The following is a 15,906-nucleotide window of genomic DNA, read 5'->3' as shown; positions in this document are numbered from 1 at the left end:
TGGAGATGGCGCCCTTTACATATTTCTGCAAATGTTGACAGTTCAGCTGCTTGTTTACTCTCAGGGCACTGTAGAAATATTTCCAAATACAAGCAAATAAAAAGCCAGGGGAAAGGAAAGAGAGCTCTGTGCCTGCGACTTCAGTGGCCAACTCAGCTAAACCCCGAGTGAAGCTGAAGTTGGCCAGAGGCTGTGGATACCCAGTAGGACCTGTACCTCTCCCCACCCACACCACGGTGGGACCCAGGCAGGAGCCTGAGCCAGCTACAAAGGTGCCCTGTCTGAAGTCCCCTGAAGGGGCGATTAAATACCGCATTTAAAAATCTTAGTTTACTATCCTCAAGTATCAGCAAACCAAAGTTGCACTAACCGTGCATTTCTGAGAAATGAGAATGAGCTGTGGGAAATTAAGTTTCAGGAAAGGGGTCCAAACAGGCTTAAGGGAATGCTTGTAGTTTAATGCTTTCCAGGAACAGGCTCAAATGCTGGGAAATAACAACATACAGATCCACTCTGCTAGCCTGCAGCAGGCCAAGTCCAGGGAATTCTCTTGGAGTCCCAGCTCTGTGCTGAGCAGTGCAGCCCAGGAGAATTAGCACTAAGTCCAGAGTTGCCTCTACCTATTGGGTAAAAGCGAGGGGGTGTTTCCACCCACAATGGTACACACACAGCCTCACAGTCTTCAAATACAAAACACATGGGGAAATGATGTCTACGTGGCTTTTCATTGCTTGCAGGATCTCCCAGCCTGTCCTTACCTTCACTCTTGCAGATGAACAAATTTGCATTTGTATGAGTCAAACTTAAGCCAGGTGAAAAGTAAAGGATATCTCATAATTCTAAAAGGGCAGAGTGGTAGAGCTACAACGTTCATCTAGTCAAACCCTCACATTTTACAAATAGATAAACTTTGCCCAAAGTCACAAAACAAGTAGGGCAGCGCATGATAGATCTCATACCTCCTAGTCATTGCCTAGCTGGTGTTACTGAAGCCCCACTGCGGGCCCAAGACCAGACTGAGAACGAGCATTTGAGGCAACTGGCAGTGAGCCAGGGGTCCAGCCTCCACCAGCTACTCCAATTCAAACACACACCTCCTGGTCAGTTTCCAAATGCCTCAACCTCCCCTCCTTATCCCTTCCACTATGAATGAGTCAAGGATCCAGATTAGAACCCAGCTTGGCTAGAGAGGAAGCAGCGGAGTGAATTGAAAGATTCACTCCTGGCCAGTGGTGCTGTGATCCCAAGTTCCACTGGATGCTCTGAACCCACCTGATCTAGCTTCTCTGAACAGTAGGCAAAGGTCTTCAGCCAAAGGTAAGATATGGGCAGATCTTTCTCAAAAGATACCCAAATGGGGCCTCCCCGATGGTGCAAGAGGTTAAGTACTACAAAGCTCTCCCCAGCCAGGGAGGTGACCCACATGGCGCAGCAGACCTCTCTTGTCTTACCCACTGCTCCCCTCAGCAGTGTATTTCAGTAGATGCATCTGTTCTGCTTCCCACGCTGTCTCTGGTGAGTCCATTCACACATACAGTGCCCCTCACCCCCACCTCTGATGTATGCCCCAACTACATGCATAAATATTTTTTTTAATTTTTTTAAAAAAGAAAGATACCCAAAGTCAACATCTTGGTGCAACGTGCAATGACCCACTGAATCAGGCAATGAGAACCCCAAGATGGAGAAAAGACAGCCTAGTCGGCCCCCTGGTCCCATTCATGCTCAGGACCCTGCCCAGAGGCAGTGCACCATTTTCCTGCAACCTTGAAAACACTGTCTCACTCAGAATGATCTATGAGCTTAAACCATCTAGGGACCAGTGATAAACCTTCCTGACTACTTTCCCTTTTACTGGGTGGCAAGAGCCCTAAGCCCCATTTCCCCACCTGCCTCCCATCCTATTTTCTGGCTCAGTACTATACTGGTAGCCTAGGCAGAAAGTGCAGAGTACTAGGTTTAACTCTGGAGCACATTCAAAAGGACCTGGACTTAGAGACAATGTTAACAACGCTGGATTATTCTTTCTCGTCCCCGAACCTGCAACTCCACCATAGTTCCAGCTCACTGTGAGTTGCCATAGTGAGCTGGGGTCTGCAATCAATGCCACTTTTGCTCCTCTTTCCACCAAAAGGCTCTCCTCTAACCCAGAAGCCATATTATAATATCTATCATATTGCAGGAGGGCCCCTCGCCCTGTCTGCTGCTTAGTCTGGGTTGGGTAACTCCCAATTTTCCCACAAGCTCTGCAAAAAGGTTCGGCTCATTTCCCTCCCTACCCTTTTCCATTTTTTCCCAACTGGACCTCAGTCACTTGCCTTTCTCCCTGCCAGTCACCCAGAGCTATGACCCAGGGAAATTAGCTTCCTCTTCAAGACAAGAGAAGAAAGGGAGCAGTACATGCTGCTGGTGCCACCATTGAAACATATGGAGCACAGAGATCACAAGATGGCCTTAATTCCACTTCCCTTTTATTCCTGGTGGTTTTTTCTTATGCCCAGAGACCCCCACTCAGTGGAGTTAAGCCCCAAACATCAAAACTACCTTCTCTGGGGCTCCCTCACTATAATTTCAATGATCTGCACAACTTTAAACCCATTAACCCATCAGCACAGCTTTAGGGCAGGGCTACGAAGATATTATAAGACATAGTCAAAGAGAGCTGGGCCGTGGTGTACCTCTGACTATTAAATTCACAGACAGAGAGAGAAGGCATGTCAGATATTGATAGAAATGGACAATGCACCAGCCAACTTGACAATGTGTTGTGTTCCCCAGAAAGGCTATTAGATACATATGGGTGGATATATATATTTTAGCAAGCTTCTACTAGCTTCTGTCCCTCTGAGGCCCAGTGCTATGGCACAGGTGGCTAGAAGTTTTTGAGTCAATTGTGGACACATTCAGAATCCTGTGATTTCAAAGGTTGCTTGGGAAAACTGAGGGGCTCAAGGAAGGTAATGTAGACTGAGATCTTTTAGAAGCTCAGGAATGTGGTATGATGTTCCCAACTTTTCCAAAATAAAAACTGAGGTGTTCCCAAGAGCCTCCAGTATTAAAAATAACTTTCATGAATTCAAGACACATCACAGCAAGGACCCAAGCCAAATTATTCTGAGACCCTGGGGACATACCAAATTCTTTTCTGTCCCTTCCTGGCCTATACTCACTATCACTTAAACCAGTAACCCCAGGCCCTCTCTGGACCTGTTTGTGCCAGAGTATACGCCAGCCACACCTCTCCAGTGCCCATGGCACCCCCCTTCCCAGATGTACTGTGAGGTCTTGACCGGAAAGTCCCAGCCAGCCCTCCCCCTGAGTCCTCTATGATCACCTACTTTGAAGTTTGTTCTCCAGCAGTGAACCTCTTCCTGGTAAAATAGTGGGTTTTCCAAGTTCTATTACACACTCCTGAGGCCCCACCTCTAGGCCTGCTCACACCACATGATTAGGGGGCCTAGCTTCATCCCACCCCCCACTATTTCCCATGAAATTTCTCCCATACTTTGGTACTGACCCTGAAGGTCAACAGTGGGCCTTCAACTACAAGCCAATGGTTAGCAGTGTCCTCCGGTGTAACCCAGGCAACAGTTGGAGAGCCTACTTTAGCAGCCTTCCCAAGAGCCAAGAGCCCTGAACGGCATCAAAGCAGGGAAAGGGTAGTTGCAGGGATGAATGCGGTAGTGACCTTCCCCCCAGAAATTGTTCCACTCAGACTAGGGAAGTGACCGTTCTGCTCAGGTGTCAGTGTTGCCTGGGTAATCCTGAAAGTTCCCTCGACAGCCAATGACGCACACTCCAACTAGCCAGTGGGGTCTGCATACTGTGAGGACACAGGTGACAGGAAGGGACCAAGAGCTCCCAAATCCCTTCTTCTACGCAGCTTAGGGAAGCTGCAAAAAAAAAAAAAAAAAGAGAGAAGAGAAGAGTCCTTGGTTGAAAGCTGTAAGAGACACTCTCCAAGGGCTCAGGGAATCCACAGATTTCAAACCTTCTAAGTCCACTAAGTAACCCCAGGTCCTCTCAGAGACCAGCAAAAGTGCTCCTTGGCATGGCAAGAGGAGGCAACCCCTGGGGCAACGCTGCTTAAAGCAGCGCACTCAGAGCTGCGAACTTGAGTCGAGAGTGGAGCGGTCCCAAGGAGCCACCAGAGGGAGTGAGCCTTGAGGCAGAGGGCATCCCAAGCCCCTCAGCGCAGCCCCGAGACTCAGCACAACTGCCGAGGGCCTCCGCCGCCCAGGGCTAGACTGGGAGAGCTACCTGGCACCTCTAACTTCTCCCAGCCCACAGGCGGGGGTCAATGCAAAAGCGCGCACCTCGGGTCCTTCAATCGTGGGCCCGGAGACCGTCGCCCCCCAGCCTTGTTGATCGTAGGGAAGAAACCTAGGCAGCTCCAAGTGCAAGTGAAAGCCCAAGGGGTGGGGCCGGCATTCCGGCTCAAGGCCCAACGAGGCACCCTGCGGATAGCGGAGAGTCGTGGGGCGTCGGGGAGGGCAACACCGAGGTGGAGGGGCGCGCGGAGGCGGCCACGGGCCCAGCCTGCCAGCCACCTCACGTTTCTCACGCTAGAAACCACGAACATCAACTCCTTGCCTTCTTGGGATTCGGTTCAGAGGACACCGAGAAGCGCTCGCTTCCGCAGGGTGGCAGAGGACTGCCGGTCGGCTGGGCCGTAACCGCCGCGGGTAACGAGACGCGCGCACACCCCCACTTGCACTCCCTCCTTCCCTTCCTCCTCCCGTACACACACGCCTTCCATGCGTTTGACTCTTCACTCAGAGTAGCCAAGATTCCTGAAGTGCTTTTGACAGAAAACATCTCCACCGCCAGCCCCCCGCCTCCCCACCCCCCTACCCCCACACCCGAGCAGGGACTGCAGCGGAGATCAGCTGTACAGAGTCTCACAAAGCTCTTCCAGCTTCCCAACAATTTCGTCTCTCCATTACTTTGCTCTACCTCCCCCCCCAAAAAAAGTCTGAAATATTTTCTTCCGTATACATTGTCAGAGTACTTTAAACAAACCCAAAAGGTGCGTCTGGATTTGTCCTGGGGCAAAAAAAAAAAAAAGCACTCCTCGTCTAGGATCAATAAATATCCCAGGTCCCACCCCCTGGGACCTCTTGCGCCCGGTTGCCTCGCGCCTCAGTGGTGCCATGAGGAAGGGGAAGGGGGGAAAGTTGGCGCCGCACGCTGGTTTGGCAGCAGTGAGAGCGGACACTCTCTCCTAGAATGCCAGGTGGGGCACGCGGGGCCACTCACCTGCTTGGAACTCCACTTGGCGATTTTTCTCTCTTTCTTCCTGCAGCAGCATGGAGTAGAGGATCCCGAAGGAGTTCTGGATGCCGAAGATGGAGCCGTTGCACCAGGTGGCAGCGAAGACCACCATCCAGCCGAAGCCACCTTCAGGGGGCTGGAAGCCGCGCGCCGTGCCGCGGGTCTCCACCGTGGGCGTGGGCTCGGGCTCGTGCCCTGGCTCGGGCTCAAACTCCAGCTCCGGCAGGGGTGCAGGGTCCGGTAGGGGCTGGGGCTCCGGCTGGGGCTCGGGCTGGGGCTCGGGTGGGGGCACCGGCTCGGGCTCAGGCTCGGGCTCAGGCTCGGGGCTACCCACCGGCTCCTGCTCTTCCTGGTCTGCCTCCCGCCAGGGTCCCTGGGTCTGCTCGCTGGCCGGGCTTTGCAGCGCCATCGCGGCCGGGGGACTGTGGCTGCTCGGCAGAGGAGCCGCTGTGTGGCTGGTACTTGTTTCTGCTGCTGCTGCTCCTGCCGCTGCTCCTGCCGCTGCCTCCTCCTCCCGGCTCCGCGCCCCAGCTGGCCAGCCTGTCCCGCGACAGACGGTCCCTCGAGTCCTCTCCTCCTCCTCCCCCGTCCAACCCCCCTCCTTCTCCTCTCCCCGTGTCATCTCTCTCTCCTCCCCCTCCTCCTCCTCCTCTCCCCCCACCTCTTCCTCCCTCAACAGGCAGCCGCTACAGCCCTGCTCTTCTCCCCAGCCCTTCCTCCTCTTCCTCTTCCTCGCCTACCTACTCCAGCCGCCTCAGTCGCCCCCAACTCCCTTTGCAAAGTAACGAATCCTGTCCTCCTTGTCCAGATGCCCAGTAGAGGGAGAGTTAAAACGGACAAAAAGAGAGAGCACAAACTCTCCTGCCCTTTCCTCTCCGCAGCCTCCAGACCCGGCATCGATCAACCCAGAATCCCCAGGAAAAACCCCCACCTGTGCTTTGCTCCCACTCTCAGGTTCCTCACGAGCAGCCTGGAACTGGGTGTGGCCCTGAGGACCCCAATAATACGGCTGGCCTGTGAGAGACCCCACCCTCCCTTCGGGAGTCCCTCCTTGGGCTGCAAGGGGGCGACCTGGAGGGGACAGCCCAGACTTCGGACAGAGGGGGAGCACAATCTTCTTGAGCTCCGGGGCTCAACCCCCTCCTCCACAGTCCCGGGCACCCCCGGAGCCTCTCCCCTCCTCCGCCCCCGCCCTTCCCGGCAAATCCCAGGCGGTGCGTGGAGGGGAGGAGGCGGCCCCGCAGCGAGGCCCGCCCCTCCGGGCAGTCAATCAGGGCTTTGTTTGCTCCAACCTGGAGCCCAGAGAAGTCGCAGAGGGCCGGGTCTGGGCCGGGGGCCGGGCCAGGAAGGGCGGGAGGTGCAGAGGCACCGAAGGGAGCTGGGCCCTGGCGGAGGCGGGGGCGGGGGCGGGGGCGGGAACAGGAGTTCAGTTCTAGCTCCTCCCGACTCTCCGGCTTTGGGGAACAAGGAGTCCCGGCCAGGTCGAGCCACTAGTTTGGGCAAGGGCCGCCCGGCCCGCAGCATCCAGGCTGTGCTGTGCCTCAGGCCTCGGCCGCAGCTTTTAGGGCGCTAGAATTCGGCGGAGCAGCTAGCGGAGGGGGGTGTTCCCGACACCCATCTCCCCCTCCCGCCCACCTCGGGGCATAGAGACGTGGAAGTCCCGCTAAATGTCCCAGACTACGGCCCCAGCCCCGCAAGGATGTGGGAGAGCTCGCTCCCCAGAAGGCGCGTGGGTCCCGGGAGGTGGGAGGGGTGAGCTACTCGGGCCGCCGCAGTGTGCCTCTGCGCCCAGCCTCAGGCCGCTGGGCGGGACTCGGGATCCCGGCAAGCTCGGTCTCCCCTCAGGGCCCTAGCATCTAATGCACTAATCATGAGGTCGCTGTGTGGTTACCAAGCTACTCCGCTCCCCGAGAGTGGGCGGGCGAGCGCCAAGTCCGTTCAAGCTAGCATCTCATTAACCCTCTTGCTAGGTGAAAAGGCTGCACGGCCGGTGGAAAGGCAGCCCAGGACTGCGCTGGACGCCACGAACAGTCATTTAAGCACCTGTGGGTGGGGCGGAACTAGGAGGGAGGATAGAGTTGTCCCGAAAAGTCTGTGGTGCCATGAGAGGAACTGACCAAATTCACAAATCTCGGGGCCATACCAGCCAGCAAAGCAGGCATGGCTATTGCCCTGAGATAAGTGTTGTCACCTCCTTGTTGCAAGAACGAAATCTGAGGCTCAGTGGAGGTCAAGGCATTTATTAGCCTGAAGTCATGGGGTAAGTCAAGTACAAGCTGGCTTCAAGGCGGGTCTCCCTTACAGCAAAGCTTCAAGCTCCTGAGCCTCACCACAGGAGTCTAGGGCTTAGTGCTCCCGGGACAGAGGGAGGGAAGGCAGGACCTGGCTGGGCTAACACAGTAGTGTCCCAAGGAGGTGGGGGTCTATTGCGCCTTGAAAATTGCTAAGGATTTAATAGACTGGGGTTAGTGGTGTGGTAACCCTGCCTAAGATCATGCACTGAATTCAAAGCACAGAGACATGGAAAGACTACTCCTAGAAATAGGGAAGTGAACACTAATCAGGCCAAAAAGTTAATATGTATGCTGCCTCTCCCAGGAAACGTTTGCATTTTAATGAAAATTCACAGCCATAAGGAGTAAGGAATCATGGAGCATGTGGGCACTGGGCTTCAGGTCTGCTTTTTTCAGGGGTCTCACCACACACAGGAATAATGTTTGCCCCAGGAGAGCACTAACTGTGGTTTCCTTTTGTGTGTGTGTGGGGGGGGGGGCCTGATTAAGACTCTGAAACAGATTTCTTCCAGTCCCAGAACTAGAAATAAACCCTGGAGTTTTGCAGCCCATCTCAGACCCCATCTAAATTCTGTTGTCCTCATTGTGTAATGGTTTTTAATTCACTGGAGGGGGGTGAGGGTAGGTAATGACACTCCCTGAGAATCTCCTGTGACCCTAGCACTACGCTAGCCCATCACATACATAATCTCACATTATCAAAATAATGGCATAAAGTTGATATGATTTGTCCCTTTTTTTACAAGTGAAGAAACAGGGGCTTAACAGGTTAAGTCACTTGTTTGTTTAAGTCAACAAAGCCATTAAAGAGGCAGAACAGTGTTCTTTGCTCATTTGTGTGAGCTTCAAAGTATGTGCCCCACCCAGGAGACAGGATTGTGTAACCACCATCCCTCTATTCTAGCAACACATGCAGGGCCTGCCATTTCTTCCCTCTTTAGAAGGCACTTTATAATGGCTAGAGCACTGGTATCTAATCTTGATTCTACCACTACATACCTGTGTGATCTTAAGCAAGCTACTTTCTCTTTCTGAACTTCAGTTTATCTGCAAAATGGTGTTACCACCTGCTTCACAGAGTTATCCGATGTTAAGAAGTATAGGCTTTACTCTGGATATCCCGGAGTAGACTGAGGACTTTGGGGGACTAACATCAGATCTGCATTTTAGAAAGAAAACTGACGTAAGGTACAGGGTGGCTTGGCAAGATAAAAGGTAAGGAAAGCAAACAACGGATCAGGTTTTTTAAAAAAGTAATGTTTGGAAGCAAGCCACTGACTATGAAGATGAAGACAGAAGCTTGGTTCTGTGAGCCATTGTTGGGGTAGAGCTGATAGAAATATTTTGAGTAGTGAGAGAAGCAGAAGAGACAAAGATGATGTTGATATTTCTTGATTGAGTGAAGGAAAGGATGGTAAGAATATGAATGGAGATTAAGAATTGGGGGTCCAATTAGGTCTCAGGTGCCCATGGCTTCCTATCTCTTCTCCTTCCAAACAATGCTGTCATTTACAACTCTAAAATGCAATATTAATCTTAGCACTTCTTTGCTTTAAAAATGTTCAGTGATTCCCCACATGGCTCTTAAGTTTAAATTCCTCAACCAGGCATTAAAGGTCCTTTATGGCTTGGGACTAGCCTCATTCGTTCAGCAAATATTTAACTGAGACTTGACTTTCCAGGTGCCAGACTCTGCACTAAATAGCAAGGACGCAAAGACTTTGTGCTTGTTTCTGAGCCGCTCATATTCAGTGGATATGTATTAACAACACTGTCTGTCCTTTCACCCCACCCTTTGCTCCCATTTATACCAATCTCCATCCTTATCGGATTACCCACTATTCCATAGCTTAGGGGCACCTTCTGGTCTCTCAGCCCTCACTGCCTTTCTCCTTAGTGTCCTCCAGTTGAGATCCTCTGCCTTTCCTCAATCTAAAATGGGTTCAACAATGCAGATATCAGGATGAGTCTTGTACTGGAGAGGCGTGCCTCTTGCCTTTGTCATCCACTCAAGCATTCATTTCACAACTAGTTATGAGCAATTGTGTGCCAGTCACCATGTCAGGCACGGGGAATGTACAATGGTCCTTGTCCTCATGAACTTAACAGAGGAAATATTACCAATTATAACTAGCATGCATTGAACTTAACGTGAGATAACTTCTCAAGTTATCTTAAAAACTTGAGAATGGGTGAAAGCTTTCTCAAGAATGAGTATATAAGCTTTCCCTCCTTCACTCACTTCTCTTTATTCATCGCTATGGGGCTAGCTTAAGCGTTCTGATGACACAGCATCACCTAGGATCCCAGAGCCAAGTAAGATTGATTGTGAAAAGGAGCCAGGGTGCTATAGTAGTGGCAAATTAAGTCCAAAGGCAAAGGGGACTTAAGTTGTATTGTCCATAATCAGGAAAGAGCACTGCTGGGAACCTGTATTACTGGGAAATGAATTTGGATGTTGACACCTTCTGATGGCCAAAGTGGAGACATGGAAGGGGAAAGATATTGGGTGTAGCCTGGTCTCAGCTTGAGCCAGCAGACTATTCATAATAATAGGTACATTAAAAACAAATCAATTGACCATATGCCTGGAGCCTGCTTCCTGAATTCCAAGGAAGCAATTCTGCTCAAAGTTGGTCTATTATTAGAGTAGGCACAGAGGAGAAGAGATGACAGAAGCAGCAGGAGCATTATAGAAAAGAATGAGAAAGAAAATACTTAACCCCCTGAGGGTGAGCACGAAACAACAAAGCTTAAAGTGAAAGAAAGAGTGAAATAGATTGCTTTCTTAGCTGAATCCAGAGAAGAAATAGAATGAGGTTTTTAAACCACAATGAATTTGTCATATTGGTGAGGGGTGCGTACTTGAGGGCCCTGTGGATGTGAATGGAGTGGGAGGGGACCAGAGAGTAAGCTATAGGCAGGGAGGAGTGCAGAAAGGAGAGCTAAGGAGTGACAGCTAAAGATGAGTCTGGTGCCCAGGCTGGCCTGCTCCTCTCCCTACTCTTTGCAGAAGGGTCAAGGTGGATACCCATGGCAGCTGGAGCTGCCTCACAGGGAACACCTCCCTGGGCAGGAAAAAGTCAGTCCAGAAGGAATTTGAGGAATGAACAATAATTCAGATCTCTTCTTATTAAACTTAGTTTTAGGGATTAGAGATTTGAAAGGGGGCATATTAAGGATACAGAGATGGTGGCATAAGGAGTCCTCAGGGGCCAGACAGCCAAACAGCAACAGAATCTGTGTGTCTAGATCCCTGCGTGTCTAGACTTCTCAGGTGTGAAGGGAGTGAGAGCAGGCCCTCAGTTTCTCATCCAAGTAACTAAAGCCAGATACAGACTCTTCCAATACTTCCTTTCTGAAGTTCCTCATGAACAAGTAAGGTCAGTAAGGTAAGGGAGGCATTTGGGAGGAGTCACAGGCCAGAGGTCAGTACTCTTGGGGTTGAGTTTCTGCCACCTTCACTTTGTGCATCCCCATTTGGAGAGTCAGTTCTATGTTTATGTATGAGATGAAAGAACAGGAAGTGAAGGGGCATTGGGCACAAGTGTCAGTGATTTTTTTTAAAAACAAATTACTCCGGGCCCTCCCTGGTGGCGCAGCGGGTTAAAGCACTGCACTGAGAAGCTAAAGCCACTTCCGCATGAGTTCGATTCCCGCCTGCCCCGGAGGTGACCACATGGCGTGGCAGACCCCTCCTGACCCACCCGCTGCTCCCCTCAGCAGTGTGCTTCGTCGATCTGCTTGTTCTGTTCCCCACTCTGTCTCTGGTGAAGTTTCTCACTGCCCCTGAGTCTCTGGCCTGTACCCCAGTTCTGTATGTACAAATAAATAAATCTTTAAAAAATAAAAAAACAAATTACTCCATTGTCGTAGCCTTCATCTGGTGGGTTGCCAACCCGCCTTTCAGTCCCCATGCTGAAGAGAAGAGAAATTGCACCTTTGGAACAGGGCAGTTGCTCTCCTCCCATGTCTCATGCCCAGCAAGCCTCTCCTGTACTCTCCATGACAGCGTCCTAATCAGCTGTTTACTACGTTGTTTTCACACTGGAATGTGAGCTTTATTCTGTGTCCTTAGGTACATGACAGGTGTCCTATGAGTTCATGATGTGTGTGAGCAAATGAGACCAGGCTTTGGAAGACATGGTCTCGCAAGGAGTTAGCCCAGAGAGACGTGGGAAATCATTCTACCCCACACTTGCCTTGGCTCTCATTAGCCACAGCTCTGTATAAGTCCCAATTCAATCAACAAATAGTTTTTTCTTCTCCCTTCCTCCCTTTCTTCTTTTAGGCCTTCTTATAAGAAAGTCTGGACGGTGGAAAAACTTCCTAATAAAGCCCTTGGATATGAGACAGTGAAAGAAAGCCAAGTACTTAGAGTATAACTTGGATTTAAGTCCCAGTTCTGTCACTGCACTGAGTGACCTTGGGTGAGTCCCCTACCCTTTCCGAGCTTTTAATGTCTACCTGGCAATAAAGTGAGCCAGGATGAGAACTTTTACAACTCTGCTCTTCCATGTCATGGGGCTCCATTTCCTGAGGTGTAATATAAAGGCATGAAACAATTTTGGTGTTAACAGAAACAAATCTTAAATCTTAGCAGTTGTGGATATATTTCAATATGAATTAGAAAAAATTTCGCTAGCACATTAGATCTATGATAATACATAGAATGAAATTGAATTCATTTATGGAGTGGCTCAATTTGAAGAAACATTAAATATTAGTACACTGACTGGTAAATACCATTTAAAAATTATATAGGTATTCTGGATAGCCTTGAAGCTTTGACAACACTGCCCTAGAGGTTTTTTTGAAAGATTAATTATTTATGCACACAACAGGGGTACAACCCAGAGGTGTAGGGATGGTGAGAGGATTCACAGATCAGGCAGATTGATGAAGTACACTGCTGAGGGGAGCAGCAAACAAGACAGAAGAAGTCTTCTGGGCCATGAGGGTCACCTCCCTGGCAGGGAATCCAACTCATGCTGAAGCCTCTGTGGATAACCTCGTAGTACTGCTCTTTACCCCACTGAATCACGAAGGAGGACCCTGCCCTAGAGTTTTGATGCAGCTCTTCAAGCCAGAGTTGAACTCAGAGCCTCCCATCACCAGCCATCACCTTTAATGCAAAAAGTTCCATACAGATATTCTGTATAAGCAATTTAAAAATTCATTGCAATCTTTTTGAAAATCCCAATGGCATTTTAAAAAGATTTATTTATTTATGCATATAAGAAATGGAGTATAAGACAGAGGTGTGGGGGTGAGAGGATTCACTAGAGACAGAGTGGGGAGCAGACTGAAATACACTGCTGAGGAGAGCAGTGGGGGGGCGCAGAGGAGGTCTGCCACACCATGTGGGTCACCTCGCTGGCCGGGAATCAAACTCATGCTTCAGTGGCTGCAGATAGCTTCAACTGCTGTGTTTTAACCCTTTGCACCACCTGAGAGGGCCCTCAATGGCATTTTTTAAAATGAAATTGAACAAGCAATTCTAAAATTTGTATGGAACCCCAAAAGACCCTGAATAGCCAAAGCAACCCAGAGAAAGAAAAGAGGAAAAGAGAGCTATTACTGTCTATGACTTCAAATTATACTACAAAGTGACAATAAAACAATATGACATTGGAACAAAAAAATGACACAAAGGTCAATGGAATAGAATTGGGAGTCCAGAAATAAACCCACACATATATGGACAGCTAATATTTCGCAAAGGAGCCAAGATCATGCAATGGAGACAGGACAGCCTCTTTAGAAAATGGTGCCGAGAAACCTGGACAGCCACATGCAAAACCAAAAAATGAAGCTTGGTAATTATTTAACACTATACACAAAAATTAACTCAAAAAGCAATTAAAGACTTGGATATAAGACATAAAGATACATAGGAGAAAACATAACAAATACACTCCTGGGTATCAACCACAGAGATTTGGAGATTCAAATCCAATGGAAAGAGAAACAAAAGAAAAATACATAAATTAGACTATATCAAAGTGAAAAGGCTTTTGTAAAGTGAAAGAAACCATCACAGAAGCAAAAAAAGAAAAACCTACTGATTGAGAAAGATATTTATCAAGCATATGACAAGGACCTAATATCCAAAATATACAAATTCATTCAAGTCAACAACAGAAAAACAAACAATCCAATCAAAAAAAAAAAAAACCAGGCAGAGGATTTGAATAGACCCTTGTCTAAAGAGTATATGTAGGTGACTAACAGATACATGAAAAGGTGCTCAATTTCATTTATTATTGGGAAATTGAAATTAAGGAGAATGTGAAGATGGCCTATGTCACAAAGCCTGGAAACAACAATTGTTGTCAAGTGTGTGGTGAGAAAGACACTCTCCTTCACTGTTGATAGGACTGTAACTTTGTACATCCCCTACAGAAAAATCATATGGAGATGACTTTAAAATCTGAAAATGGTAATAACCATATTACCCAACAATGTATCTCCTAGTATTTATCCAAAGAAAATGAGAATACTAATTTGAAAAGATTTATGGACCCTTATTTTCCTAGCAGCATTTTTCACAATCACTAAGACTTGGAAACAACCTAAATCCCCATCCCATTGATGGATCACTAGATAAAGACATTGTAGTGTACATGATCAATGCCATACTACTTAGCTACTAAAAAATGGTATCTTGCCTTTTGTGATAACAAGGATGGAGCTTGAAGTGATTATGCTAAGTTAAATAAGTCAGAAAATGAAAGACAATTACCGGGTTGTTTTTCTCATACATGGAATACAAATAACCAAAACTAGTGAACTAACAAATCACCAAAAAAAAATATTACTTATACTTTATGGAAAATATAGTGGTTACCAGAGGGGTAGATTAGGGCTAGGTAAAAAGGGCAAAGAACATCAATGCCTGATAGTGGCAATGACATTATGACTTTGGTGACATATGGGGTGAGGCTTTGTACACCTATAGAAGTGAAAGTGTATCCCAGAACATTATATATTGATAATTCTGTAAACTTGAACTAGCCCCAAACCTTGGAGTAGGTAATCTCCAAGTGCTCACCAGTGTTGACATACTAAGACTCTAAATCACAACAGCCAGACATGGCCCACAGGGTAACCTGATGACTATGTCTAAGTCTGGTGACTTGAAAATCTGCCCACATGCCTGCAGTTTACCTCAGGCTCCAGGCAAAGTTATGGGAAGAAATCTGGAAGCTGCCTTGAAAGTTACTATTAGGGAAGCAATTAGTTTCCAAAGTCCAGCTGCCCCCTGCTGGCGGTAGGTATCAGTGTGTATGGATGGAGAGTCTCTTTTGACCTGGCTTGGCATCCATCCAGAGCAACCGTTTCCACAGCACTGGCTCTCAACAAGCCTCAAAGATTGTGGATTTGGGGAGGTGGGAGAATGAAAGTAGGGATGAACCCGAACTCGAGAACTCTTAATATCTCTGGCCTTTACACCTGACCAGATTATGCACCTCTGTCTAAGAACGGAAAGATATATAAAAAAAAGTTCAATAAATTCCAGGTCTCACCCAAAGTGCAGACTACTTTGCTTTACTCCCAAGCCCTCTCAAGACAGAAACAAATCTAACTTCCCAAGCTGACATGTAATCTCAGAAGCAACTTCTCAATCAAGGAACCACTTGTGGGCCCTCCCTGGTGGTGCAAGGAGTTAAAGCGCAGCACTATGAAGCTATCCGCAGCCACTGTAGCAAGAGTTTGATCCCTGGCCAGGGAGCTGACCCTCATGACACAGCGGACCTCTCCCGTTTGGTCCGCTGCTCCCCTCAGCACTGTATTTCAGTCAATCTGCCTGTTCTGCTCCCCACTCTGTCTCTGGTGAATACTCACCCCACACACACACTTCTGGCCTGTACCCCAGTTCTTTTATGTATTACTAAATACATCTAAAAAAAAAAAGAAGAAGGAGAACCACTTGCTACTTCAGCAGTACCAAGATAGGCTGGGAAAGATTTAATAATTCTCCCATAATTTTTCACTAGTCCTAACATATTCATGATATTCACAACTGGTATTTTCTGGGGTTTATGCAATGTGCTTTGCAAACACAGCTTGAAGAAAAGTTCCTTCATTCCCCCTCTGTGGTAAGTCCCCTCTATCACCCTTAAAAATTGCCTATCTGGGCCCTCCCTGGTGGTGCAGCAGGTTAAAACACAGCACTAAGAAGCTAAAGCCACTTCCGTATGAGTTCCATCCCTGTCTGCCTGGGAGGTGACCACATGGCTCCGCAGACCTCTCCTGACCCACCCGCTGCTCCCCACAGAAGTGTTATTTCATCATCTGCCTGTTCTGCTCCCCAGTCTGTCTCTGGTGAATCCTC

At 48.7% G+C, this 15,906-nt stretch overlaps 1 protein-coding gene across 2 annotated transcripts in view; it reads right to left on the bottom strand.

The window, feature by feature from the left end:
* SLC16A2 (solute carrier family 16, member 2 (thyroid hormone transporter)) overlaps positions 1–6,439 on the bottom strand; it is a 112,248-nt gene extending 105,809 nt beyond the window's left edge. The window contains exons 1-2 of one of the 2 annotated variants that reach the window (XM_004685589.2): positions 6,206–6,439; positions 5,260–5,814 (exon numbers count right to left, since the gene is read on the bottom strand). In XM_004685589.2, the coding sequence (XP_004685646.1) occupies positions 5,260–5,683 (424 nt within the window). In that variant the 5' untranslated portion in view covers positions 5,684–5,814; positions 6,206–6,439. Of the gene's footprint in view, positions 1–5,259; positions 5,815–6,205 lie in introns of those variants that run through there. The other variant, XR_001145622.1, reaches the window with a different exon arrangement.
* Between the last annotated feature and the right edge of the window lie 9,467 nt (positions 6,440–15,906).

Source organism: Condylura cristata, unplaced genomic scaffold, assembly GCF_000260355.1.
Source record: "Condylura cristata isolate star-nosed mole 26May11 unplaced genomic scaffold, ConCri1.0 scaffold00019, whole genome shotgun sequence".
NCBI classification, from domain to species: domain Eukaryota; kingdom Metazoa; phylum Chordata; class Mammalia; order Eulipotyphla; family Talpidae; genus Condylura; species Condylura cristata.
Note: the sequence above shows the minus strand (reverse complement) of the source record. Positions and strands in the feature narration are given on the sequence as shown.